Source organism: Mus caroli, chromosome 16, assembly GCF_900094665.2.
Source record: "Mus caroli chromosome 16, CAROLI_EIJ_v1.1, whole genome shotgun sequence".
Taxonomy (NCBI): Eukaryota; Metazoa; Chordata; class Mammalia; order Rodentia; family Muridae; genus Mus; species Mus caroli.
Genome location: NC_034585.1, coordinates 14,735,398 through 14,763,274, shown reverse-complemented (window position 1 = coordinate 14,763,274; position 27,877 = coordinate 14,735,398). Strand labels below are relative to the sequence as shown.

The following is a 27,877-nucleotide window of genomic DNA, read 5'->3' as shown; positions in this document are numbered from 1 at the left end:
GGGAGGAAAAAGAAAAGGAAAAGCAAACAAAATTGCTTGTTAACCTCTGAGTTTTCTGTGTCCGCTGAATAGATTCTCTTCTGCTTTCAAGAAGCTCTGTTTGGCCTTCAGTGGATGAGTCTACAAACAGATGCGTGAGTTTATTCCACTTGGGATTTATTTAGCTGCTTCTTTTGTGGTTTGTTTTTTTGGAGACAGAGTCTGTCTCTGCCTGTTCTAGAACTCAACTACATAGACCAAGTTGGCCTTGAACTCAAAGATATCCACCTGCTTTTGCCTCCTGAGTGCCAGGATTAAAAGCATGGTAATTCCACCCCCAACCCCCAAGACCAGATTTTGCTGTGCTATCTTGGAATTTGATCTGTAGACCAGGCTGGCCTTGAACACACAAGAGATCCGAGTATTGAATTAAAGGCATGCACCACTACCTTCTGACTACAAATTTTTATACTTAATGGTGATTTTAATTTGTCCTAAAGGTTTCTGCAACTCTGCCTTATTTTTATTTTTGTTCCTCAGACTAGATAATCCCAATATACCTACCTTCATGTTGGCTGCTTTTTTTCTGCTTTTTTGAATCTCCTAGGAAACACCTCTAGTGAATGTTTTATAATCCCCACTTTGCCCTTCCTCTTGTGTTAGGAAGAGGATCTAGAGCCTTAGACATTGGAGACAAGAACTCTGTCGCTGAGTCATAAATCTAGCCTCATCCCCACTCCTACCCTTGTGTGTGTGTTTGTTTGTTTGTTTGTTTTGAGATAGTGTTTCACTATGTAGCCTTGCTGTCCCAGAATTCTTTATGTAGATCAGGCTGACCTCTACCTCCTAGAGGTCCACCTTCCTCTGTCTCCCAGTGCTGGGATTAAAGGCGTATGTCATCAGTGGCTAAGAACATTTACTATTCTTGCAAAGAACCCAAGTTTGGACCTAAACGTTGGTGGGTTACAACCATTCAATACAAATGTCATTTAAAATGATAAAAATAAAGAATAAAAAATAATAAAAGTAGAAGCTGGAGAAATTGTTGAATGCCTGAGGACTTGAATTTGGTCCCCCACCCCCCATCCCTCATTCCAGATCTGATGCTCTTTTCTGCCTTCATGGTCACTGTACACATGCGGTACACAGACATGCATAAGGTTAAATCACCCATACATACAAATACTTTTTTTTTTTGAGAAAGAATATTAAACTCAGAAGGAAACTCAAGGACAATGTATGTTTTGGTAGTACAAAGAGTAGGATTGGGCAGGCAAACTAGAGATCTTACCAGCTACTAGTAGGAGGGGCTAAAGGACAAACAGGCAGAACAAGTGAGGACAAGGCATGCCAGTAGAAAAGAGATTGGTGATGTGGACTTTTGTCCTTTGTAGGATGTTTGTCTGTGTGTTCGTTTCTAGCTGCCTGTCAGTGTCAGAAGTTAATAACTGGTGTCTACTTAACTCTATTTCCTTTCAGAGACAAGGCCTCACTGTGTAGTTGTCTTGGTTATTATGGAACTCATTATACATATATTCAGTATGTATCAAAGATTGAGTATGAATGCTATCAGTTTACCTTCTAGGGATTGTAATTTATTTTCTGTGTGCGCATACATACAGACTTATGCTCATGTTGTGTGTATGTACATGTGGAGGCCAGAGGACAATTTGATGAAGTTAGTTCCCTCATAACTTTGGTTCCAGGGATAACTAGGTTTATGTGGCAAAGCACCTTTACTACTCAGGCATCTTGCTGGCACTTCCTTTGGGCCAGTCTAAAATCCTGTTACTGGTTTATCTTTAATCTGCAGTGTGTTACAAACAGCTGTGGATCTTTGCCACTGAAACACCTGTGCTGGTATATTTATGCTCTACCAAGAGAAGGCCAGCTCTTAAAATGATTTATTGGCAGCTTGGAGATGGTCTCATTTTAGATTTAAAACAAAACAGAAAAAAACCATTTTTTACATTAATTTTTTTATTTTAATTTTTTAAGATGGATTTTATTTGTCTGTGTGTCTGCCATGTGAGTGCAGGTACCCAGGAGGCCAGAACCCCTGGAGCTGGACTCACAGGCAGCTCTAAGCTGCCCAACATGGATGCTGGGAAATAAATTCAGGTCCTCTAGAAGAGCTGTAAGCACTGTTAACTGCTGAGCCATCTCTCCAGCCCTGTATGTATTGTGTGGGTATATGCATGCCACTGCACACATGTAGAATTCAGAGGACCATTATATAGATTCCAAGGATTGAACTCAGGTTTTCAAACATGGCAGTAAGTACCTTCACCCACTGAGCTCCTTCCTTCCTTCCTTCCTTCCTTCCTTCCTTCCTCCCTCCCTCCCTCCCTTCTTCCCTCCTTCCCTCCCTCCTTCCTTGTTGGTGTTTTTTTTTGTTTTTGTTTTCAAGACAGGGTTTCTCTGTATAGCCCTGGCTGTCCTAGAACTCACTCTGTAGACCAGGCTAGCCTCGAACTCAGATATCAGCCTGCCTCTGTTTCCCAAGTGCTGGGATTAAAGACATGCACCACCACTGCCCGGCTTGTTTTTTATTTTATTTTTTAAAGATTTATTTGTTAATTTTATGCAAATGAGTACACTGTATGAGTAAACTCTTCAGACACCCCAGAAGAATGCATCAGATCCTATTACAGATGGTTGTGAGCCATCATATGGTTGCTGGGAATTGAACTCGGGACCTCTGGAAGAGCAGTCAGTGCTCTTAACTGTTGAGCCATCTCTCCAGCCCACCAGTCCTATTTTTATTATAGTTGCTTACACATATGTATCTGTATGTTTGTGGAGTGTGGGGGGCTGCCTACAGTGACAAGACGAAGGTGTTGGATCCCTTTGGAGCTTTAGTTAGACAGTTATGAGTTACCCAACATGGGTGCTAGGACCCAATTTGGGTCTCTGGAAGAGCAGTGCTCTTAATTGTTAAGCCATCTTTCCAGCCTCTAGGCATGATCTTAATTTTGTGATGTGTCTTTATGTCTGTGTGTGTAGACCACAGATCATCATTGAATGACATTTCTCAGATACTGTCCATATTGTTTTTTGGCATAGAATCTCTTGCCTGGGCTGCTACTTACCAGTTAGACTAAGATGGCCAGCCAGTATGCCCTGTCTGTACTGGAATTCATTCTGTAGACCAGAATGGCCTCAAACTCATAGAGATCCACTTATTCCTGCCTCCTAAGAGCTGAAGTTAAAAGTGTGTATTGTGTGTAGTCCCCCAGCTCCCATTAAAGGCATATGCCACCTCTAAGCCTGCCAGTTATGATTGGTAATTTGAAGTCTCAGGAATAGTTTCTATTTCTTGCTCTTTCCCCATATAGGACCATCTATACTTAATAGTTTGTATCTCACAGAGCACAGCAGGACAACCAAAGTTAGTTATTGCTGTTACTATTTTTTTACTGGTGGTACTATAACAAAGTATCAAACTGGACAAATTAAGTCACAGAAATTTAGTTGCCATGGTTTTGGAGGTCAGAAGTGCAAAATAGTATCAGGTTTGTTAGTTTCTTCTAGATACTGCCAGAGGCATCTGGTTTCTGGGATGGTTATCTTCACCTTTATGCTTTTCCTTAAAGGAATCTCTGAATTTTCTGTTTGTGAAGAATGACTTTTGAATAGGGCTGAGTCCTCACATAGGGCCCACTTACCCATGTACTTAACTCACTTTCTGAGGTACTAAGGGGTGAGAGTTCAACTTGTACATTTTGGAGCAGTACTATAGTTCAGCTTATAATAATATTTTTGCCAGATAATAATTGCAAAGTATCTGTATTCTCGAGCCTTAATTTATCTGTATTTTTGTAACATGTCTATTAAGTCAGCTCATTTAGATTAGCTGACCATTGGTCAGTGATGTCCCTGAAGTAGTAGTAGGCCTTTGTTTTTGTTAGTAGTTGGTGGTTTTTATAACACAGAGATCCTGCTCACGTTTTAATCTTAGATTGTCCCACTGTAGTGAGTAATCCGTTCGTTTTATTTTGTTGCTACCATGTAAGTACAACTTACTGTTTGTGAATTGATTTTTTTTTATCTTTCCACTTTGCTGAATTCATGTATTAGTTTTGTAAATTTTTTGGATCATCTTTTGTGGTGCTTAATAAGAAATGTCCCGTCCCCTATAGGCTCAGATATTTAGTCCTCAGTTGGTGGTATGATTTGGAGAGATTTTGAGTTCATAGCCTTGCTTACTTCCAGTCTACTTTTTCTGCTTCATGTTTGTGTTTGAGATATGATCTTTTAGCTTTCCTGTTCCTGCCACCATTCTTGTCACTTACTACCACGTCCCCCGGTCATGATAGACTCTACCTCTCTGGAATTGTAAGCCCCAATAAATTCTTTATTCTGTAAGTTGCTTTTGGTCATTGTGTTTTAACATAGCAACAGAAAAGTAATTCATCTGTGTATAGGATTGTGTTGACTACGGTCTCTTATCTTGCCAGTCTGGATGTCTTAACCTAATTGTTCTGGCTGTTGTTGACTAGAAATGGAGATAGTAAAGGTGTTTGTTCCTCATTTCAAAGGGTAACATCCAGTTCTTACTACTGAGTGTGATGTTGTTTGTGGTGTGCTCATAGTAATTCTATTGGATTTGTAGAAAAGATTTATTTATATTTATTATACATAAGTACACTGTAGCTGACTTCAGATGCACCAGAAGAGGGCGTCAGATCTCATTACAGATGGTTGTGAACCACCATGTGGTTGCTGGGATTTGAACTGAGTATCTTCAGAAGAGCAGTCGGTGCTCTTACCTGCTGAGCCCCCCCCCCCCTCTCTCACACACACACACACACACACACCGTTGATTTTTAACCTGAAATGCTGTTTTATTTCTGTCACATGTCTTTTTTGTACCACTTCTATGATCTTATTTATGGTTTGATATTTTTATTTAATTTTTTTGTATAATTATATTGATTCTTCTAAAGCATGCATCCCTGAAATAGTCCTACTACTTATGGTATATATTCTTTTCTTTGGCAAAGTATGTATTCTTTTGTATTGATAGTTTCCATTTATTGATTGTGTGTGTGTGTGTCTGTCTGTCTGTCAGTCAGTGCCTGTCTGCTGTGTGTGTGTATGCATATGAGGGGTATTTTTTATTTAGTGTGTGTATGTGTGTGAGCACATGTGCTATAAAAGACTTGTGGAAATCAGAGAACAGCTTTGTTCTTCTTCCTTTATATGGGTTCTAGGGATTAAATTCAGATTGCTTGCTCAACAAATACTTTCTTCATTAAGCCATCTTGCCTGCTCCTTGTTTGTTTGTTTTTGATAGGGATTCACTATGTAGTACTAACTAGCCTGGCTATGCAAATCAGACCGGCCTTGATTTTGCTAAGTCGACCAAGGCTGGCCTCGAACTCACAGAAGTCTACCTTCTGAGTGCTCTATTAAAGGTGTGTTCTGCCAAGATCAGTGTGTTACTTGTTTTTGACAGGGTCTAGGTACATAGCACAGGCTGGCATGGAATTCAGGATTCTCTTGCCTTATTCTCCTAAATGATGGGGATATAGGCGCACACCACTATGATACTTTTTTTTTTGGTTTTTTCAAGACAGGGTTTCTCTGTATAGCCCTGGCTGTCCTGGACCTCACTCTGTAGACCAGGCTGGCCTCTGCCTCCCAAGTGCTGGGAATGATACTCTTAATAATTTTCCCATCTGTGTTTGCAAGGATTACTATTGTGTAGGTTTTGATCAGTTTGGTTTTTGTACTTTGTCCGGGTGTTAATATAGTATCGGTAGCATCATAAACTAAGCTATGAAGTATTCTCTTTGAATTTGTATAGAATTGATATTTTTCCTCCTTAAAATGTGGAGTGGTCATTATCAGTGAAATCATATGGACCTCGAGTTTTCTTAGTTTATAACCACAGATTTGGCTGACTTGAGAGGATGTTCTGAAGGCTGTTTGAGAAGTCTGATTGTCAAGATACTGTTCCTCAGTATCTAGATTACAGTTTTTCTGGTTTGAGGGGTTGGATGTTTTGTTTTTTACATGGGGGGAGGTGGGAATGCAGGGCACTGAGACAGGTTTCTCTGTGTAGCCCTAGCTGTCCTGGAACTCATTCTGTAGACTAGACTGACCCTGAACTCAGAGATCTGCCTGCCTCTGCCTTCCAAGTACTGGGGTTAAATACATGTGTTAGCATCACCCAACCTAGATTGTAGTTCTTCATGGGTTGTCCATGAGCACCTTTTGCTTCTTTGTCATCTTTGGCTCTGGGCACTCCAGTCTCAGAATACCATGATTATCTATAGGTCACTTTAGCATTTGATTGCACTTGAGAGACACTCCACAGAGATGCTTGCTGTGGGCTTTATGTTCAGATTTTATACCAGACACATGTGTTTCTGAGTGTATGTTCTCCAGGAGTATGTTCAGGTTCTTCCAGCACAGAGTTTGGGTTGCAGGTAAGCTGGCAATCTGTCTGCTGTGCCCAGATGGTCAGGTACTAACTGCTGGGTAGAACAGGGTTATATATATATAGGCTGAGCATAGCACATGTTGCTAATCAGTTGGCTTCCTTACTGGTTCTTGTAGGTAGTTCCAGGGTCTAACTCCTTTCCATACATTTGAGGGCAGAGGCATCTTTTTTTTTTTTTTTTTTTTTTGGTTTTCAAGACGGTTTCTCTGTATAGCCCTGTATAGCCCTGGCTGTCCTGGAACTCACTTTGTAGACCAGGCTGGCCTTGAACTCAGAAATCCACCTGCCTCTGTCTCCCGAGTGCTGGGATTAAAGGCGTATGCCACCACACGCCCGGCTAGAGGCATCTTTTGATTCCTGTTTGAAGACAGCCAAACCACAACAGTTAGCATTCGTGATTATCAGTCTTGGCTGGACTCATGTAAGAATTTCCTCTACACTGTTGTCACTGGAGCAGTACAAACACAGAAAAGCTGTTCATATGTCATTCTAGAGAGGTCTTTTTTTTTTTTTTTAATTTTTTATTATACACAAGTACACTGTAGCTGAAGAGGACATCAGATTTCATTATGGGTGTTTATAAGCCAGCATGTAGTTGCTGGGATTTGAACTCAGAACCTTTGCAGGAGCAGTCAGTGCTCTTACCCACTGAGCCATCTCACCAGCCTCCTCTAGAGAGATCTTGACTTAGTTTATTCATGTTACCCAAGGTCTGGATTCTGAGGCTCTGCAGACTGTTACCTATCGGGCTGGTGAAAGACTTTTACCTCTTCAGCAGATCCTCTGACTGGTGGGCCCCATTGTTTCATGTTTGTTTCAAGCTCTTTGTTCCTATTTGCTTGTCAACTGATAAGTTAATCTTTGCTCTTAAGTTTCCTGGATATTCTGGTTTGAGTTGTGCTATGTCTCTGAAAAGGATCCATTGAAGGGCTAATCTCTAGTACCTGAGAGTATGGCCTTACTTTGGAGATCAGGTATAATAATAATCAGATATGTATAATTTATTGACATATAATAATTGTGACTGGTTTTCCAGAGGGGAGAAACAAAGAAAACATACTCAATAGAGATTGACTTGCTGCTCTCATAAGCCAAAGGAGCTAAGTCATCAGAAATTGGATCTTCCCATGTAGTCTCTGCAGGGGGAGTAGAGCTTTGCTGACTACCTTGAATTTTTACTTCTTGCCTTTATTTAGAGAGGAGATACTGTGATTGCTAACCCAGTTTGTGGTACAGATATATATTGCTTAAATGATTTACTTATGGAAACCATATAGAGTGTATCTACACAAACTAGGATGATTCTGTTGCTAGGCTCTAAAATCTTATGGGACTTTCTTTGAGTATGTGATCCACCATCAACTGGTAGATTTATCAGTGCATGACTGTGCTGTTTCTGCAGCCTGTCCCAGAGGTAGTCTGTGTATAGAGTAAGCTGAGCTGTTTAGCAATCTTCTGTTCACTGAGTACAGGGTCAGTCAGGGATCAAGGCAGGGATCTGTTAGCTACTCAATTCTTAGCCTTTATACTTTGTCCCATGCATTTCTGACTGCTCCTCCTATCCCTAGCCTACTTGAGCCTTGCTGTACAAAATTTCTCTCCCTGCATGTCTTAGTTACTTTTCTATTGCTCTGAAAAAATGCTCTGACCAAGGCAACCTAGAGAAGAGTTCATTGGGCTTACAATTTCAGAGGGTTAATCCACAACCATCATGATGAGAGGCATGGTGGTGGCAGGTAGGCATGGTGTTCAATAAGTAGCTAAGAGCTCACATGTCATCCACAAGCAGGAGACTGGGAGAGGTAAGAGAGAAAGAATCTAACTAGGAATGGACTTTTGAAACCTTTAAAGCCCACTCTCGTGACATACACTCTTTTTTCTTTTCTTTTTTTTTTTTTTTTTTTTTTCGAGACAGGGTTTCTCTGTGTAGTGTAGCCTTGGTATAATTTATTGACATAAATTATAGGCTCAACTCAGAAATCCGCCTGCCTCTGCCTCCCAAGTGCTGGGATTAAAGGCATGTGCCACCACTGCCCAGCTCACGGCCACATTTTTTCATCCTTCCCAAATAGTTCCATCAGGGATATCTGGAATATGGCATGCTTGATTGAGATCATGAAAGAAAGATGTTCATTGAGGGAAACACAGTGTGGCACGACTCTAAAGGTATGGACCTGCTTGGGATTCATAAACATGTGCTTTGTGTTTTAGTATTTTAACCACATCAGTATTGAGGATTCACGAGTCTATGAGCTGACAAGCAAGGCTGGGCTGTTGTCTCCATATCAGATCCTCCATGAGTGCCTTAAAAGGTAGGATAAGCTGCACTTCTATTAAGAATTAGGTCACAGAAGCTCTGGGTTACTGAAATTAGTGTGTGGAGAGCCTTCCATAGTCTGCTGAACATCTAGGGAGGGGTTTGAGTTTTCTTTGGAGAACTATTAGTAGACTTGTTCGTATAGTAGCCCTCTCCAGAAGTTACCGTGTATAAGCATCTTTCAGTAATGTCTTATCATCTTGTTTTCTCCTAAAAGAAACCATGGAATGGGTGACACATCCATCAAGTTTGAAGTGGTTCCTGGGAAAAATCAGAAGAGTGAATATGTTATGGCATGCGGCAAACACACAGTGCGCGGGTGGTGTAAGAATCTGTCTTCTCCCCTGATTCCCTAATAGACTGGCATGTTTTCAGAGGACCGCTAGGGTATGGCTAGCATTTTCTGATATGAGGGCTTGGTCTGCTACTACTGTTCTGACAGTCATTCTAAGCACAAATTTTGTGTGTTGGCCATCACACCTTCATCTGAAACTAGATAGGTGGTTATCCTTCCATTCTCCCTCCTGTTCCATTGTTACTATCACTTATAACCAGCCTATCTCTGGTGGGATAAGGGGACTGCTTTCCTGAGGAGCTGACTGGTGTGCATCCTGATGGCTATCCATCTGTCTACACTCCTATATTTGGTCACCTTCCTCTGCTTTTACATCTGACATAGTTGCTTAGTAAAAGCCAATATAAAGTTAAGCATGGTGGAGAATTCAAGTAGTTCCAGCAGGAGAATCATGTGAAGATGTGAGTTCAACACTAGCTTGAGCAACGTAGTGAGACCTTGTTTCTAAAGAAATAAAAAACAAAACTACAAAATAAAATACTGAAACTACTATAAGTGAAGATTAGTGAGTGTGTGTGTGTGCGCGTGCATGCACATGCATGCACATATATATATGTAAAATACATAGAAGACCTTGGGAAATTACATGCTCACATTCAGACCTGGATGTTTCCTATACCATTGGCTATTGCTGCACCATATAAACTCTAGTCCCCACGGAAGTAGGCTGGTGAGAAGGCTGGAGAAGACTGAGTGAATCTGAGCAGTAGTGATCTCTCAGCATGGAGAGCTCTCCTGGCTCAGAGTATCCTGTATATGGAGGCCCCACCCAGAGACCTACCTTCAGAAGCTATAAACTTTAGGAGACCTTGTAGCTGGTGCTCATTGTGTTGTAGGAAAGTGAGGTAGAGTGGGCTAGTGGAGGGAAGGAAATTTTGTTGTCTTAACTAATAGCTTTCTTACAAGTCCTTACTTGCATCTCCTGAAAGCTGCCCAATAGGATGGTTGGTACCTGGGTCAAGATCTCAGGACTCAGGCCTGAGTCATGGTGTCCAGCACAGTAGCAAAGCACTGTCTACCTTCTTGTGGAATGGCCTGCATGGGCTTCCTAGGTACACAGGAAAGGTTTTCCTGTCTTCTCACTTTTGTTTTTCTTCCTCATAGGTAAGAATAAACGAGTTGGGAAACAATTAGCATCTCAGAAAATTCTTCAGCTACTGCACCCACATGTCAAGAACTGGGGGTCCTTACTGCGCATGTATGGTCGTGAGAGCAGCAAAATGGTCAAGCAGGTAACCAGACTGTCACATCTTCTGGCAGTTGCTCTGCTTCCCTGTTTTTGCTTTGGCTTGGGGCTTGCTGTCAAGGTCAGGCTTGGCAGCACTACTTTTAATTATGACTGTCTGCTGTGCTGTGCTGTGCTGTGCTGTGGAAGTGATTGTGCAAGCCAAGGGTGGGAGTACCCAAGCCACATTTTCCTCATGAATCTGCCAAGCAGTTAAGTATGAACCATTAGGAGCAGTCCTAGACTATCAGGCCTGACACAAACCAGACAGTAGATGCAGGCAGTGAACACTACCTGATGTTGAACTGTGTGAAGGCTTGCAAACCAGCCCTTTGGCAGTCCTCAAGACTATCCTTGTTTAGTTGAAGGTTCTCAGTGACTTAAAGAATATGGGTATTATCTGTTTTGTTTCTGAGGATTTTGCCCAGATCTCAGAATTTAAGTAAGTCTCCAAACCTAATGGGTATGGGAAGTACTGGGAAATGATGTTAGGTAGTGATGGAGCTCAGCTGTATCACAAGCATCTTTTTACATTTTCCCCTAATATATGCTGAAACTACCTGGATCATCAGGATCTCATTGTTTAAACGAGGATAGGTAGAGACCCTGAAGTCTGTGCTCTGGACCCTTGAGCTACCCTGCCTTGAGCTGAGCTAATAGTCTAGAGCAACGAAGCACCCCTTCAGATTCTCCAAGACTCAAACTTGTCCCTGTCCTTGCTCAAGGCAGGAGGAGTCCAGGAGCCACATGGAGAATGTAAATAATATAAGGCTACTTCTCTTTTCTGATTCCTCTCCCTCCTACTGCTGGGGATCATACATGGGGCTTTGTACAGGCCAAACAAGGACTGAGTTGCATCTTCAACCTGAAAAGAAGCATTTTTCATGAGTTGAAATGTAGGTACTGTGTAGGTACGTAGTCTGGGACTGAGACAGAGGGAACGTTGCTGCAACCATGGACAGAGGTTTCCTTCAACTGGAGAGTGAATGGCCCTTGTCTGGCACAGGAGTTCTGGCATTCTAAGGCATAGTGAGCATCCTTAGCTGTGGCCTCCAAGCCAAGAAGGGAAGAGAACCAAAGAGAACAGCTGGGTAGACTGTTTTGGCTGTGTTATGTCTCAGTTGGCTTCAGCCATTGTCTTGCCACTGTCAGAGGGTTCCTGGCATAGTGAGTACTTGACTTTCATACTCAGCTAGTAAACACACAAAGGTGTGATCATGGAGGAAGGCAGGAACAGTGTCTGGGAGACCAGGGAGCACAGGGCTGTGCTTATACCCTATATTTATATGTCAGCTGCAAATGCTTTATCCTGTGATAAAGGTCGGCCACTGGTGTGGACTTGTGCCTCACCAAGCCCTTACACTCTTGATTTGGGTGGATACTGCTACTTGAGCATACTGCTACTTGGCAGTTCTGAGAGCAGGCTTTGGGTCCCTAGGAGACCTCTGACAAGAGTGTGATAGAGCTACAGCAGTATGCCAAGAAGAACAGGCCCAACCTTCACATCCTGAGCAAGCTACAAGAAGAGATGAAGAGGCTGGCTGCAGAGCGGGTAATTATCTCCCCCTTCCTCACCCCTTCCCCAGGCCACTTGCCTCCCTACCCCCTAAACTCCCCATCTACCCCTGTATTATTTCTGCACATATCATAGTTACTGAACCATCAGAATTGCTGGATTAGCCCCTTCCTTTTGTTAGATCCTAGAAGCCTGTTTCTGATCCCTAACTCTTCCAGATGAGGTTGGCTTTTTTTTTTTTTTTTTGTTCTAGCACAGTTGGTGCTTTCCTAAAAGGACTTTGTCTTTAGTTGAGTTAGGGAGCAGACAGGCCATCCTTTTAGTGGCTAAAGGTTCCAATTTGGAGTCAGGTATTTGAAAGAAAAGATTGTTTACTAGCCTTGTTTGATAACTCAAAAAAAAAAAAAAAAAAAAAAAGAAGAAAATCATAAGCCAAGGTAGAACTTAGTCTTGGTGAAACTTTCTAAAACTGCCATAGGGATCTTATTCCACGTGGGCTGTATTATTGACATTTTTTTCCTGGTCTCTGAAAATACCTTGTAATCACTCATACCTTTAGGCCCACTGAGTTGGGAGCATTTCCAGCTCTGGTGGCATGGCCCAGGTATGAACACAAACTCTAAGGGCCAAGTGTCTATTGCCTGTTGCCTTTCTGCTGCTCTCAGGTAGGCGTGGGGTCTTGTCTGCTAGAGTAAGCAGGACTTTCTAGCTTGACTCATGTTAGGAGATTATTTGTGGGGAATCAAAGCAACAAGCCTAAGACACAGACTTCTATTTGTGGGGAAATTCAATGGGCTTCTGGGCAAGCAAGCAAGGCTAGAATGACACTCACGTTAGAGGGGTGGAACCCAGTTTGTTGCAAATTCTTTCATTCTGGGTGTCTCTAGATTGCCAGGGAAGCTGCAGCACATGGGAGTCTACCCTGGCTATCTGAGGAAACCCTCCTGGCCTGGCCCAATCTGGCCCGCTCCCTCTATCTTCCCTCCTAGCCAGGTATCACAAACATTTGTGTTCTCGGAATTCAGGGGCTTCCATCTTCTTACCCTGTGAACCTCTTTGCTGGGCCCACCTTTAGCATCATTGACCTCTGTTCTTCTAGGAGGAGACTCGGAAGAAACCCAAGATGTCAATTGTAGCATCTGCCCAGCCTGGTGGTGAGCCCTTGTGCACAGTTGATGTATGAGGTAGGCAGCATGGGCCAACAGTGCTACCCAGGAGAGACCATCAGCCACACATCATCACTCTGCAGCATCAGGCCTCCAACCTAAGCTCCTTCCCTGTGGCAGGGTCTGGGCTCTGGCTCTGGCTCATGGGGACAGCTGTGACTACACAGTACACATGCAAAGAAGCAGTTCTGGACAAGCTGCTCTCAATGTGACTGGATATACTTAAGGATCAGTCATAAGTTAACTGCACAAGTGGAAGCTGATAGACAGCTGTAGATCCTGCTTGTATGTATCTGCTGCGGACCGTTTTTATGAAGGTTTTCATTAATTTTAGTACACTATATGCACTGACAAGAAGTAATACTTCGTTGATAGATGAGATGACCAGGTTTTATAGCTTTGGCTGGCCTATGATGTCAGGTAGCCCCTTTGCTATTATGGTTCTTTCTGGTGGAGCCACTGAGACTTGGTCAGAAGATGCAGGTATCCTGTCCTGTAGTATTACCTGCTTTGTGTGTTTTGCATTTTCTTCTGAAAAAGTTATAACAGAAAGGCTATTTCAGGCTATTTTGGCTTAAAATAAAACAAAATTTTAGCATCAGAAATACTCTTCCGAGATTGCAGTGAGATACTGAGTGTTAGTCTAATTGACCCTTTTTCTTATGAAGTCTTAATGTCCTAACAGCCGTCTTCTGGATACTGAAGCTTCCACCTTCGATAAACTTAGCAACAATTTTTTACAGAGATTTTTGCACAATCAAGCCCATCTGTTCATCAATTTTTAAAGCTTTTATGATGTTTTAAAATTTGGAAAGAAACTTTTACAGTAAGAATGAAAGATGCATTTCAACAGATGGATATGCATAAACAGGAAACTGGCCTTCAGTGTAGCCCATCACTGACCAAGAGCTGCCTGGCACATTGTACACGATAAGTAGTTTTGGTGTTTTTTGATCTCAAGGATAGCTGCTCTGTGCAGCCACGCCTGATTGCAGGTTTTTGTCTACCTGTGCTCATTGGATAGCCCCTGTAGATGGGTATTGAGTAGAGGGGTATTCAGAGCCCCGTTACCTGTTCAGTGGGGCTACACTCTACATTCTCAGTGTCTCTTACCATGTACCTGAAGATACATGGGTGACATGTGCTGTTAGAAAGACAAGATGGCAACTGTGGGCCTCCCAACAGCATCTTCCTCCTCCCTAATCATGTGTGTGACAGCAGTTAATGTCTATGTTAATCTTGGCAAAAAGAACTCTTAATTCAAGTTGGTAGACTTGGACACTTGATTCTTTTCTGCCTCCCATTCAGTTGTGTTCAGTCTTTTGACTAACCATTGCCCTTAAAACATACTTTACCATTGAAAAAGCATATGGTAATGGTGGCATCTCTGCAGCCTCACCGACCCAGGCACTGTCAACAGGTGCTGCCACACATTCCTGGTCTCCAGTGCCCTCCCTGTCTCTTACAGGTGGGTCTTATATGTACAGTCATGCTGCAAGGGTGGGGGCCTGTGCTGATGCTGCTTCTGTGTGTTGGCCAAGGCTGTAGGGTGTACCCTGATGGTCTGAACACATAAAACTGTCCAAAAGGGAACGGCTGGTTTCTTTCTTCTGATGGGAGTGCTGGATCTGATTTGTGGATCTTCAACTGGCCAAGGTTGTCCATAGTCAATTGTGTTTTTAAAGTCCCTTAGTGGACACATTTAACTCCATATGAACTCAGCATAGATTTGTGTGCAGCCATCCTCAGTGTTCCCCTGGAATACCTGGTTGGTGTTTGGTCCTAAAACATGGTTCTCTGGGGCTAACTTCAAGCAAGCCCTGGCATTCAGCAGGCATTGTCGTTTATACACTTTAACCTCAGCACTTAGGAGCCATAAGCCAGATTAGTCTGGTCTACATAGAGACACTGTCTTAAAACAATTTAACAGTACTAGCACTGGGAAAACTCACACCCTTAAAGAATCCTTCCTGCCTTTCAGAAAGGATTATCCAAGGTGGCAAGTAGGAGTGAGTTAAGGCTCTGGCTCACCACAGAACTGTTAGTAAAATCAGCAATTGTTTATTCTAGAATCTGGCTGTCCCATCATTAGGACACAGGTGTTCACACTCATTGAACTGTAGTAGGCAGGCCTCACGCCTCACCAATGCTTGGTCATCCTCTGCTTACTAGGGAACTGTAAGGAGCTCCCCAGCTTTCCTGTGCTCCTATACTTCCCTTAGGATGAGAGGGAAATTTCTGTTTCCTGTGGAGTGATATCAGGAAGATTTCTTGGGGTCTGAAGGTCTTGATGCTCCAGGGCTCCTATGCCATTGGGGTGTTGTTGCATCCTCTCAAACAGGATAAGCATCTCACAGTGCGGAGTCTGTGGGAACAGGTCCACTGCCACAGCCTTGACTGGATGGAATGGGGTGCCTTTTACTCGGTTAGATGGGGCCCTGCAGAGGCTGGCGGGAGAGAGGTACCAATATTAGCCCCTCAGAAATTCCTCTAGGCAGCCACAGATGCTCTGCCCCACACACACTTACTCCACAAAGTTGCCCATGGCTGCCCTGGGGTTACAGGAAACATACAGGAGCCGCTTGATGTTCTCAGCTTTCCGGATGGCCAGAATCACCTTAGAATCTAGCAAGTCAGAGGGGGTAGTGGGTGACTATCCAACATAGATTTTTTTTTTACTTCTGGTACTGCCTCCCCCCAAATGGAAGCCACTCACGTAGGCCAGCCCGTGGAGGGTCTAGAACAGCTACAAGTTGATGGGAAGACAGTCTGCTCACCAAACCTGGCACCAGATCCTCAGCCCTGCCACAGTGGAACTCAACATTGCTCAGCTCTAGGGATAATCACAGTTCTCTATGACTATGGGCCTGCCATTGGGATGGCCTAGCAGGCTTACATAGCACACAGGCCAAAATAACTTTTGATCTGTTATTTTTGCCTGTTAGAAGTCTACAGATCTCTCAGCACCCCATTCCTCAGAAAATCCTTAATATCTCAAGGCATTGTAGGCGCAGAAATTAAAGCACACAACAGAGGTTACTACTGTTCCAGACGTGTGTGATACAAAGGTTCTCACCATTGGTGAGGGCGTTCATCCGGGCATCCTCCACAGCCTCCTGGCACAGTTCAATTCCCACTACTCTCTTCACCTTCTGAAATGGAAAGATAGATAAGCCCCATTACCCTGGTTGCTTGGGAAAGGAAGACACAGCACAACTGGTTATGTCAGTGGCAGGGTAGTAGCCTCAGCCTTCAGGTTCATTATAACAAGGTAGGGTGGTCTTACCTAGGGTTGGGAAGCTTACCGGAGCCAGAGCCAGGCCTATGGTGCCAGTGCCACAGCACACGTCCAGCACTGTACTGCCCCCATCTAGCTGTGCCCATTCCTGGATTACCGTGTAGAGCACCTCAGCAGCAGGTGTGTTTACCTGGAAATTAGTTAGTCATGGTATACTGCAGTGTAGGCTAGCATGCCACATTGCTCTGCTCCCATTCTTCCTATATACCAGTGATCTCACCCAGTCTCTTAAAAACCAAATCCTTACAACAGAGACTCCCATCAATGGGGAGTTTTGCTCCCTGACTTCACAACTTCTCCCAGGGCAACTGAGAGTGACTGCATACCTCATGCTAGAGACCTTGGACTCTCCACCCTCTATCTCCATAGGGTTTTGTTCAACAGTGAAAGTGGTTGATCCTGTTCTGGGTTCCACAGAGTGCAATAAGGCTAACTGCTAAGAGGCCAATTACTAGCAAATATCCCTTGTTATCATATACCTTATTCTGGGGCCCCCAGTACCCAAGTGTTCTCTATAAATCTTTGATGCTAGTTACTGGCTTCCCTCTGTGTTTTTGCTCACAAGGGGTATGCTACCTGGAAGAATGCATGAGGGGAGATGCGGAAGGTCAGCCCTAGCAGGTCTTCCTGGATGCACTGGTCGCCAGCCATATGCTCCAGGGGCAGGCCTTCCTGGCTGGGAGTCTTTCTATACAAGAGAAAGCAAATCTGTCAGGATCACTGGCCTGTCTGGCCCCTCCTGCCTCCACCTGGGCTCCTCACCTCTGTCCCTCCTCCACAAAGTAGAGGGAGGTCACCCCACTGGCCTTGCCTGGCCCCTCCATGAAGTGGCACACCAGGGAGGCCTTTAGTCCTGCCACCTCCTCAGAGCTCAGTTTCTGTAGTAGATGATATAAAACACCCATCAGGCTATGCAAAAGCCAACCTATACCAGACACATCCCCCAACAGGACCACCACCTGAGACCTGGGGATGAAAGTAGGCAATGGCCATGGCCTGGCCTCGGCGGCTGGTACGAACAGTCAGTTGCTTCCAGTGGCCTGTATATGTCTCAGGGTCATATGCGGAGTATGGTGTGGAACTGAAGAAACCACAAGTATACTCAGTGTGTGCCTGTCTGTCCTGGCACCTTGTCCCCTTACCCCACATTCACAACTGCCAGTGCAGGGGCCACCCTCCTTGTCCCAGATGGACCAGGGACTTCCCAGAAGCCCAGCCCCAGGCAAGGTCCCCACCGGATGAATTCCTGGAAGGCCTTCACCACCTGCTTAGTGGCCTCTGGAATGTGCACAGTGTCAAAGGGAGCTGCCACAGCACACGTTCCACCCTTGTACTTGCCAAGCCGGCAGCCAACAGTGTTGTCCTTGCCATCTACCCCAACTCCGACCAGGAATTCACATTTATTACGATATTCAGTCTGTAGGAGTGTAGTAAAGAGTCAGATCTCAACCTTCATTACCCAGCACTGGAAGAAGAAATACCATAGTGAACAAAAGACCCAGATTTGCCCAAGGGGTGACAGACAGAACAAGGTTTTACTGCTGGCTTATCAAACATTGGGAAGAAATGAAAAGCAAGAAAAAAGTCAAAGAGCATATGCATAATAAAATTGACATGAACAAGGGCAAGCGGCGCCCCCCCCCCACACACACACACAGAATGGGATTTCTCTGACCTGCTGGGGTGATGGCTTGACCCCCTCCAGGGGGCAACAAGCTTTATTGTGCTGTTGTCTCTGTAAAAGCAGCCAGGGTAGCAGGGCACGATTAGTGTTCCCAATTTCTCTGCAGGATGAAATACATCATGGTTGGATTTAACACTGTTCCCCATCCATACTGGGCAATTTCTTTGCGACCTCACTATCCCTCTGTTATGGGCCTTATGAGTTCTTTCGTTGACCACTTCAGACTGGTGGTTCTCAATCTTCCTAATGGTGCCTGTGATCCTGTAATCATGTTGGGATCCCCGACCATAACATTTTTTATTTTGTAGTTGTAATCTGCTAATGTTATGATGTAAATGTGTTTTCTGATGGTCTTAGGCAACCCCTGTGAAAGAGTCTGGTGACCCACTGGTTGAGAACCATTGACATAAACCCTGTGTGTATCCTGAATTGCTTACAAGGCTAGTGGACCAGGCCAAGAACAAAACCCAGCTCTGCTTGGGCTATCAGCACCACACTCACTTGGCCAGTTTCTGTAGCACCCGCTCACATTCCAGTCGCTTCTGCTCCAGCTGCTCAGTGTAGGGCACTGTCCACAGAGGGGTCACCACATCGGCAATTTGTGTTACTGGTGGCTCACTATCACCTTCTTGCCGCCTCTTCCTAGCCATGGGGTCAGCCTTGGGTCGGGCCAGTCGTACGCTGAGCGCACAGCCTTTCCAGAGAGCACCGTGCAGCACTCGCAAGGCCTTGTCTCGTTCAGCAGCGCTTCGGAATGTTACAAAGGCACATGGTGGCTGTCCAAAGAGTTTGATTTTGTGGGACTGTAGACCAAAACGGCCTAGAAAACGCCGGACGTCACTGAAGCTGGCGTGGCGAGGTACATTTTGGAGCTCCAGTTTAAATATTTCTGAGGTGAACAAGTCATCCCTTATGTAGCTGTAGAGCCCAGGCTGCGTTCCAGGCCCTGCAGCTGGCCCAGGCCCTTCTTCCTCTTTTTGACATAGTGGGGCCGCAGAGCTGGGTACAGAACTGGCATCCTGGCCGCAGTCCTCCATGGGCTCCGGAACCTACGTGGGAACAGACGGGCCTGGCTGAAGGCTCTAACTGGTATGACTCGCTCCCCCAAACCGCTGACAGATCTCCATTAGTGCACACTCCACGCAGCCCTGGCTTACTCTCGAGACCCAATTCTCCCCCGTCCTATCTTTGATCCGACAGTAATGACTGCTGCCCCAACCCACCTCCGCCCACCCCGTCCACATCTCCTGCACGTCTCCCTTTGCTTTACTTCCGCGGCCGGCTCACTCATCTCCTGGCTCGTCTGTTGCCCGGACCAGGGTGCTCAGGAGGACCACAGGCTCGGCCTCCCACCCAACAAGGGCGCAGATACGAGGTACGCCGCCGTGAAGGTAGACCGCAGCTCCACACAGAGGCTCAAAACTCGGGTGCTCAGAGCTGGGACTGAGGTTTGCGGATGCACTGCCCCCGAGGGCCGCACACTGCGCCTGCCTTCGGCTGGCCAGCGCACACTAGCCGCGTCTCCTCTCTCTAAGGGCTCGGCTTCCGATGACGTCACCGCCGCGCGCCGAGTCCCGACTGATCCTTCCAGGAGCCGCTCACGCCAGCGTCGGAGGCACTCAGCCTGCAGACGGAAGTGCGCGCGTGGGTCGCCGGGAGAGCGCGCTCCCCGGGCTGAGGCGCGGCCGGGCATGCGCCGCGGGCGTTTTGGCGGGAAGCGCGGGGCGGGCCGGACAATGAATGTCCGCCGTCGGAGCCAATAAAGCTACACTGGTTTTGAATCACTGCGCGTTTCCCGCCGCTGGGGTCAGGGGTCAGGGTTCGGGTCGGGGGGCGGAGGGAAGAGCGGACGGGCGGGAGACGCCGGCGCCAGACGCGGAGGAAAGGAGCTGCGACTAGCCGCCCAGAGGCCGCCGAGCCAGCGACGCCTGAGCTAGTCGAGCCACCGTCGCCGCGCCCCCATGGCGGCCGCCAAGGTACAGCGAGGCCCGGGTGGGGCAGGGCAGCCGGAGAGGCAAGGGCCGCTATGGACGGCCACGTGGGCGGCCCGCGCCTCGGCCTCCAACCCTCGCTGGCTTGCGGGTTCGGGGCCTGTCGAGGCGCCTGGGCCTGGGGTGCTCGAGGTCTTTGGGGGTCCGCGAGTGGGAGCTGCTGGCCAAGACTCCGATCTCGGGGTCTACAGGGCGGCGCGTGACCTTGTGGTCTGCGGATGAACAGCCATGCCCAAACTGGGCTCCCGGCTTCACCTGGAGACCTGGAGGTGGTCGATCTCCTCCGTCGTGGCCCACTTGTGATCTTTTCATTAGCGTCGGCAATCCTCTTTCCAGTTGCACGCAGACCCCTTCATTCATTAGGACATTCCGCCTTCGGTGGGGGAAGCTCGCGTCCCAGCGCAGGGTACAGATATTAGACGCGCGGACTCTGGGCGGGGGCGGCTTTGTTGGTGGCTCGTGTGTCGGCCGCAGCTTAGCCGCAGTGCTGAGAAACCGAACGAAAGGTTTCTGTTTCTTTATCCTGTTGAGTTAGGTAGTGAGTCTGGGATTTCTCTATATTATCAAAGCACGTGATCTTGCCAGATTTAAACATGCATGTCCTTGTAATTCTCCAAGTTGAGTCAGAATCTTTGAGCTTATTTGTCATACTTTTCCTAGCTTCTTTCGGCTTAAAATTTCAAGCTTGGGTAAAATTGCTGGAGGGATTGTAAACTAACAAGTGCTTGGATAACCCTCAGTAAAAACTGTTACGGCTGCTCTTCCTTTTGAGTATATCATGTTCTTTTTCATGGCGGGTTTTTTTTTTTTTTTTTTAACAGAAGAGGAAGTTTCTCCCAAGCTACTTTGCCAAGGACTTGGGTGTTTGTAACCCATTGATGTTTGAGTGTGTAGGAGTGTCAAAATACACTGTCTTGTTTCATGATATCCTGTGATTTTTTTTTTTTTTTTTTTTTTGTGATGCTGGTTGTAAATACAATCAGATGATGTGAAAGATGAGACCAAAGGCTTAATTTCCAGTTTGGGGGAGGCATTTTCCAGATGTGATTGATGATGCCCACTGTGGACCAAGTCCACCAGCCAGCAGCATCACTCTACCTTCTCTACACAGGACAGTCACGAGGACCATGATACTTCCACAGAGAATGCAGATGAATCCAACCATGACCCCCAGTTCGAGCCAATAGTTTCTCTTCCCGAGCAAGAAATTAAAACGCTGGAGGAAGATGAAGAGGAACTTTTTAAGATGTAAGTCTGTTAAGGGGTCCTGGAAGTATCTTAGATAGGCTGACTGAGACAGAGAGAAAAAAGAGTGGACAGGAAGCAGGTCTCTGCAGGGTATTTCTTTCACATTTTGCAGTACCCCGCAACCATAGTTGGACCACTTATGTTTTCCTCTTCAATTTCTAGAGGAGCCAGCCAAGTTAGGAATTGTGTCCCTTGTATTGTTTCTCTTTCAGGTATAAGCCTTAGTGATACATTCTGGCATAGCCTCTTTGTGATTTCTATCTGGAACTGCACAGAAGAATTCTAGGGTGGCTGGGCACACTGATTTCCGTGAATTTCATGGCTTGGACCCAGCTTGATAAAGGCTGTTTTAAGAAAGTGCTTGGAGTTGTATGGTGATTAGTCTTACAATGAAAATTCAACCATTTCTCAGCCAAAAATTTTGCCTGGTACCCTGCTGCCTTGTGGCCAGTCATGTGAAGGTTGTTCCCATCACTGTTCTGTGTCACCTGGGTGTCTCCAGCAGGCTGTGGGGGCTCACACCTTTAGTCTCAGCACTTGGGAGGCAGAAGCAGGTAGATTTCTGTGGGTTGCAGGTCAATCTGGTCTATATAACCAAGTTCCAGGATTACATGGTGAGCCCTTTTTTGCTGGGTGGGGGCTCCCTTTCTTTGTTGAGCAGAGTCTTTGATTTGCTTTGCTGTCTATTATTGCCTTAACTCTATCCTCAAAGATTGAGGTTTGTTTAGCCCTTGTTAATTTTTATGTGTGTATGGGTGTTTTACGTACATTGATGTCTGCCTACACTATGTGCTAAAGGAAGCCAGAAGAAGGTAGTGACTCCCTTGGGATTAAAGTAACAAGTTGTGAGTATCCATTTGGACCTCCGGAAGAACAGCCAGTGCTCTTAACTGCAGAGCCAATTCTTCAGCTTCCAGCTCATGGTTTTGCAGATTAGAAACTATAAGATCTGAGAGTGTAGTGCTAGCAGTGGTATGAACCTCAGTCTCAACTTAATGTGGCAGTGTATCATGTAAAATCAAGAGAATTTGCTAATGTCAAATCTTCAGTTATACCTAAGATGTTTGTTAGAGGTTCTCTGCTCTGAAGGGAGGGAGGGAAGGAGGCTGCCCAAGGAGAGCCATAAGTATGCCCTTGTACTACCTAGAAGGTGGTGGTCCAGAGCTCTGATCCACAACAGTGGGTGAGGGTAGCATCTCCCTGAATTATGTGGTACTTGATTTTGTCCACTTGATGTTGAAAGTACCCCAGTGTCCTCGGTATTGTGCTAGAGACAGCATTTTGTGCCTTTGTATAAGGGCCTTTGAGCTTTCTCTTAAAGAGTTAAGTAAAGATGCAATCTTCCTGGACAAGACTGAATTTGGAGGAGAGCAGAGGCTTTGTAACGGCAAATGTGGGCTACAGAGAAAGGGTACTGGCTTGGCAGGAGAGTCAACTGGACTCGTTGCAGGTACTGGGTGACTGAAACCTGGAGGCTATAGGTTCCTTCTGACAGGAAGCTGTTGCTGGGCCTGTGGAAGATAATATTCCTAAGGCTTTATGTAGTTACAGGGCATTCATTTAGTGTGAGTAGGTTGCCCAGACAGACCTCTGTAGCTTCTTTACCTACTGTGGGCCATGTGTATTCTTAGATGTGTCTCTGGGGAAAAATCCTTAGTTATGAATATCTTTTTGCAACCTGGAATTTGTTGGGCTATTGTGCTCCCCTGGGTTTTATTTTGCCTAGTAATTCTTGGTGCCCAAAGCCCATTGAAGAAGGTTTTTGGGGAAGACACAGTGTTCAACAGTTCCCTTATGTTCAGTGTCCAAAGAACACTTTGTGGCAATTGGTCCAGGTGTGAGTTCCCTCTCTGTTAGATGAAGAACACTTTGTGGCAATTGGTCCAGGCGTGAGTTCCCTCTCTGTTAGATGTTTCCATACTGGCTTCTCTTACAGGCGTGCAAAGCTGTTCCGGTTTGCTTCAGAGAATGACCTCCCAGAATGGAAGGAGCGAGGCACTGGAGACGTCAAGCTTCTGAAGCACAAGGAGAAAGGGACCATCCGCCTTCTTATGAGGAGGGACAAAACCTTGAAGATATGCGCCAACCACTATAGTAGGTGGCCTTTCAGTCTTTGACCCTGCAAGTTTTAGGAGTTGGTTACTGGGGGGGGGGGGGGGGAAGGCATATAGTTATGACACTTACTGAGCTTGAGTCTTTTTGTAACAAGTCTCTGAACTATGACAGTGAATTTAGGCTGTGGGCAAGATAGGTCCAGGGTGGATATAGACCTCCAGGCTAGACTTGGATGGTGATGTATGTTATCTGGGCAAGTTGGAGCTGTCCCGTGCCAAAGCTGCCATCTTTTTACTTTCTGATATGTTCTCCTCCCTCTAAGCTGTTTTCTGGGATGATATAGGAAGGGGTCAGGCTGACGAGAAGGTAAATGAGGAGGGCTCTTGGCCAGGTGTGGTCTTATGTACCTAGAAAGAGGGCTCGAAGAGCCACCCCTCCCTATTTAGATCCATCTTGAGCTGTGTAAAAGTACATGGATTTATACCCTCCTTTGACCCTGGCTACTCCTGCTCCATCATGTTCTTCTGGCAATTCCTCATCCACTCTCTCCACCCAGGACACCCTTACTGAGATCAGAAGTCCCACTTTAACTTTCTTCCTCAGCTATAGGCTGATCAACTCTTTATAACCAATCAGAAGTGAGGGAGAATAATTTTTATACATAGTTGAGATGGGAGATGCTTCAGTAATCACGACAATACCAACACCAGACTGTAACCAAATCTCTGGGCACAGTGCACAAAACCATCCTCTACTCTTGATCCTGGTAGATTCTCTAATGCAAAACTCTACATTTTCTAAACTTCAAAAAAATTTTCTTTCTTTCTTTTGGTGGGGATGGGGGTCTGTGTGTAGACCAAAGAACAATTTGGTGGAATCCGTTCTTAACACTTTCACATGAATTCTAGAATCATACTGGGTTGCTGAGCGTACATAGCTAGTGATTTTTTTTTTTTAAACTTGTCCAGGGCAGGAATCTGTTCAAAATCTCATTTCTCCAGAGATAGTCTGGTTCAGACGGGCAGCGGAGGAAGGCACAGCGTCATATTTGGAAAACAGATTGATTGATTGATTGATTTAATGAGTACACTGTAGCTGTCTTAAGACACACCAGAAGAGGGCATCAGATCTCATTACAGATGGTTCTGAGCCACCATGTGGTTGTTGGGATTTGAACTCAGGACCTCTGGAAGAGCAGTCAATGCTCTTAACCACTGAGCCATCTCTCCAGCCCCATAGCTAGTGATTTTTATCTGCTGAACACATTTTTTCTTTCCTTTGTGTGTGCATGTGCCGTGGCTATGGCAGCTGGGTGGGGGGGCTTGTAGGAGCCGGTTCTCCTCTCACCTTGTGGTTCTAGGGATGGCAATGATGAGGCCTGTAGAGTGCCTTTACTGAGACAGTCTACAGACTGCCTTTCTACAGGCTACTACTAGCCCATCAGGATCTTTTGTCCTGGGTACATAGGCAGATGATAGGTAAGATCAGGGTATAGGACTTAGTAGGTGGTTTGCTGAGGCAGGGGCATGAGAGCGATCTTTGCCCTCCCTATCACACAGTTGCCTCAGTCTTAGTCCCAATTTGGAGCATTCTCTGGGGGTGGAGAGGGAATCAAGGTGCTCCCAAAGCCTGGCTAGCAAGTAGCCTCTGCAGTCCTCTTCATCTGGGCACCTGGGTGGGACTCCTTGTCTCATGCACCCCATTGGTTGTGGGTCAAGGTTGGGTGTTGATTAGTCACTGTTCTGTGGCTGTGATGAGACATCATGACCACAGCCACTCATAAAAGGCATTTAATTGGTGTCTGGCTTACAGTTTTAGAGGGTTAGTTAGTCCATTATCATCATGGCAGGAAGCAGATAGGCACGGCCCTGGAGCAGTAGCTCTGTAAGAGCTTTACATCCTGATCTGTAGGCAGCAGTTGGAAAGAGACCCTGGGCCTGTGGCATCAGCTTTTGAAATGCATAGCCCACCCCTAGTAACATTATTCTTTCAATAAAGCCACACCTACTCCAACAAGGCTGCTCCTAATCCTTCCAAAAGGTTCTACCTAGAACCAAGCATGCTATTCTGAGCCTCTGAAGGACATTCTCATTCAAACCACAGGCATCAAGTGAGGTATGGGGAAAGTAAGAATATGGTTAGTGTACAGTTCCTAAGACCACTGTTGGCCTGGTGTAGCTCAGATCTCTTGAGTTCCAACTTTAGCTGTCATGTGTGGTCAGAGGGCCTCTCTGAAACCCTAGAAATACTGCCAAGGGCACAGGGACCAGTGGCTGGGCATATATACCAGTAAGTGATATTTTAGAGGATCAGACAATCAGTGGAGGACAGCTATCTGTCAGTGTTTAGCTCTCCCTTGGTTCTGTATAGGACCTGAGGAATTCAGAATAAATATGTCTTGAGTCATGACTTATTTTCCATGACACACTCGTGTTTGTCATAGGATTCTGGTACCCGTTGCTTGTGTTCTTCCTGGACTATAGCAGGCTAGATAGTAATGTGGTGATAGCCCTGCTTTCAGCCTCTGTGTTCCCAGCTTTCAGTCAGCCAGGTTCGTGCTGGTGTGGGCATGTGTTTGTAGCCATCTGTTGGTCACCCTAGGAAAGTTTGAGCTGGAGTAGCTACCTTTAAAACGTCAGCAGACAGCCTGTGCTTCAGGGTCTTGAGCTTGCTCCACATAAAGATTGTTCTGGTTTTAAGCAGATGTGGTTTGCATCAGGTGTAGAGTTGTGTAGGCCTGCATTTAAAAATTCCTCTCCAGGAGTGGAATAACTACATTTCTTTTAAGATTCTAATGACAAGTCAAGGTGTGATGCCACCAAACTGTATTCTGGGAACCGATGAGTTTATTGGACTTTCTTAAAGAACAAAGGTGAGGGGTTATTCATAGGGGTATTGGTGCTCCTTACCCCATCAGGCTGTACCTGGAAAGCTTTGACTTAGCAGGGATGATGGCTCCTCAATAGGTAAAGCCCCTCCCACACCCTTAGTCTTTGCCAACCTAACTCTTTATCCCCTCCTGGAGGAGAGCACATGCACTTAGGGCAGAATTTCACACAACCAGTGATAGGATACTCAGGTGGGGTTTCTGACCCCTTCTGACCTTGAGGGGATATAAAGAGCCAAGCCCAGTTTGCAAGTGGGCATAGTCGAGTACTTCAGTATGGTGGTTGCTTGGCTCAAGGTAGTCAGGTACAACAGCCTGGATCTCAGATTTTACACTCCATGTTGGCTGAAGTGGGTTCCCTCTCTTGGTGAGCAGGTTGGTGCGGGCTGGGTGGTTTGGCCATTGTCCTCACAGGCTTCTCTCCCCTAGTTACACCAATGATGGAGCTGAAGCCGAATGCTGGCAGTGACCGAGCCTGGGTCTGGAATACCCACGCAGACTTTGCTGACGAGTGCCCCAAGCCTGAGCTGCTCGCCATCCGCTTCCTAAATGCTGAGAGTAAGCAGAACTTGCCCGCCCAACTGTGGGTCGCCTGCTGGGCAGCTGATGTTAGCCCAAAGCATGCAGAGCCTCTGAAATTCTAGGGGTCTGTATAAACAGTTGTTGCATCCAGTTGACTCCCATCAGGTGTGTGGAACCAGAGACACACCCTAGAGTTTCCTCCTGCTGCTGCTTCTGCTTGGTTTCTGGTTCCTCAAGACTGGGACACTGGTGTCCCCTACGGACGCTTAGGCACCTGTACCAGCAAAGACTGCAGAAATCTGCAAGCCCTGGCTGATCTCTCTTCCATGGGGGAATCTTTCTAGTCTGAATTGCCACAAAGCTGTGCCCTGGGGATCATGGAGAGTCAGCAGGTACCATGGCAAATGCCCTAGTGGCTGGTACTCTTGTGAAAGTGAGCCTTGCCCTTGGTCTTGGAGTATAATGTGTATCTGGTAGCCCTTCCAACATGAGTAGAGCCTATAGTAAGAAGAGCTTTGACCCTTGGTTGTCTGATTGTCATAGACAGATAGCTGAGCAGAGTCAATGGCATTAAACAGTCAGAACTTGTCACTGGGGCTGTGCATGGTAACGCATGCCTTTAATCCCAGCGCTTAGAAAGCAGAGGCAGATGGGCATCTTGAGTTCCAGGACAGCCAGGGATATGAAGCAGGATCCCATCTAGAAAAAATGCCACTGAGGACCATGAATTGACTGACACTTCAGAATTTTAGGATATTTACTACTTTGAGAACTTTCAGACACTAGTCCCTTCTCTTTTTACAGATGCACAAAAGTTCAAAACAAAGTTTGAAGAATGCAGGAAAGAAATTGAAGAGAGAGAAAAGAAAGGTGATGTGGTGCCCCGGGGGTGATGAGGGTGGGTGGGTTGTGGAGCTTCCCTGCAGATTCACTCTGCACCTGGCTGCAGCTCCAGTCTGGTGCTTTTTCCATCTGCCAAAGAAACAGTCCAGAGTGCTGTGGCTGCCTCTGCCTATCAGAGGCAGTGCAGCTGCCTGGGGACACAGCCTGATGCCTTCCTTGTAGGCTTTGGCCTCACATTGGCCTCTTAGCATTTGTGGTCAGTTTCAGGTACAGAGCTGAATTACAGCTCTTTGGAACCCAACAGCAGTTTTTTTTTTTTTTTTTTTTTTTTTTTTTTTTT

General features: G+C 45.9%; 3 protein-coding genes and 1 non-coding gene across 9 annotated transcripts in view; 3 read left to right on the top strand and 1 right to left on the bottom strand.

The window, feature by feature from the left end:
* The window catches only part of Dgcr8 (DGCR8 microprocessor complex subunit), a 34,188-nt gene extending 19,586 nt beyond the window's left edge, over positions 1 to 14,602 (top strand). For 4 of the 5 annotated variants that reach the window (XM_029470338.1, XM_029470339.1, XM_029470340.1 and 1 more), the window contains 5 exons: positions 8,642 to 8,742; positions 8,965 to 9,071; positions 10,207 to 10,334; positions 11,766 to 11,879; positions 12,943 to 13,607. In XM_029470338.1, the coding sequence (XP_029326198.1) occupies positions 8,642 to 8,742; positions 8,965 to 9,071; positions 10,207 to 10,334; positions 11,766 to 11,879; positions 12,943 to 13,026 (534 nt within the window). In that variant the 3' untranslated portion in view covers positions 13,027 to 13,607. Of the gene's footprint in view, positions 1 to 8,641; positions 8,743 to 8,964; positions 9,072 to 10,206; positions 10,335 to 11,765; positions 11,880 to 12,942 lie in introns of all 5 variants that reach the window. The other variant, XM_021185281.2, reaches the window with a different exon arrangement.
* A 446-nt stretch (positions 14,603 to 15,048) lies between these two features.
* Positions 15,049 to 19,631, bottom strand: Trmt2a (tRNA methyltransferase 2 homolog A). 2 transcript variants are annotated; one of them, XM_029470341.1, is made up of 12 exons: positions 19,257 to 19,631; positions 18,493 to 19,040; positions 17,983 to 18,091; positions 17,543 to 17,724; positions 17,274 to 17,388; positions 17,070 to 17,185; positions 16,884 to 16,995; positions 16,315 to 16,437; positions 16,086 to 16,161; positions 15,726 to 15,842; positions 15,538 to 15,634; positions 15,049 to 15,456 (listed from the first exon to the last, which is right to left on the bottom strand). In XM_029470341.1, exons 2-12 carry the CDS (start codon positions 19,026 to 19,028, stop codon positions 15,228 to 15,230), a joined length of 1,812 nt encoding a protein of 603 aa, XP_029326201.1. In that variant the 5' UTR covers positions 19,029 to 19,040; positions 19,257 to 19,631; the 3' UTR covers positions 15,049 to 15,227. The 2 variants fall into 2 exon arrangements, with proteins under 2 accessions (XP_029326201.1, XP_021040942.1); XM_021185283.1 differs by having other exon boundaries at positions 19,262 to 19,631.
* Positions 19,632 to 19,800: 169 nt separating this feature from the next.
* Ranbp1 (RAN binding protein 1) overlaps positions 19,801 to 27,877 on the top strand; it is a 9,076-nt gene continuing 999 nt past the window's right edge. The window contains exons 1-5 of the mRNA XM_021185284.2: positions 19,801 to 19,967; positions 21,094 to 21,230; positions 23,167 to 23,324; positions 26,602 to 26,730; positions 27,499 to 27,564. Coding sequence (XP_021040943.1) covers positions 19,953 to 19,967; positions 21,094 to 21,230; positions 23,167 to 23,324; positions 26,602 to 26,730; positions 27,499 to 27,564 — 505 coding nt within the window. The 5' untranslated portion in view covers positions 19,801 to 19,952. The remainder of the gene's footprint in view (positions 19,968 to 21,093; positions 21,231 to 23,166; positions 23,325 to 26,601; positions 26,731 to 27,498; positions 27,565 to 27,877) is intronic.
* Positions 27,617 to 27,742, top strand: LOC115029654. Its single transcript, XR_003835215.1, has one exon. It is a non-coding gene; the product is annotated as a small nucleolar RNA SNORA77 (small nucleolar RNA).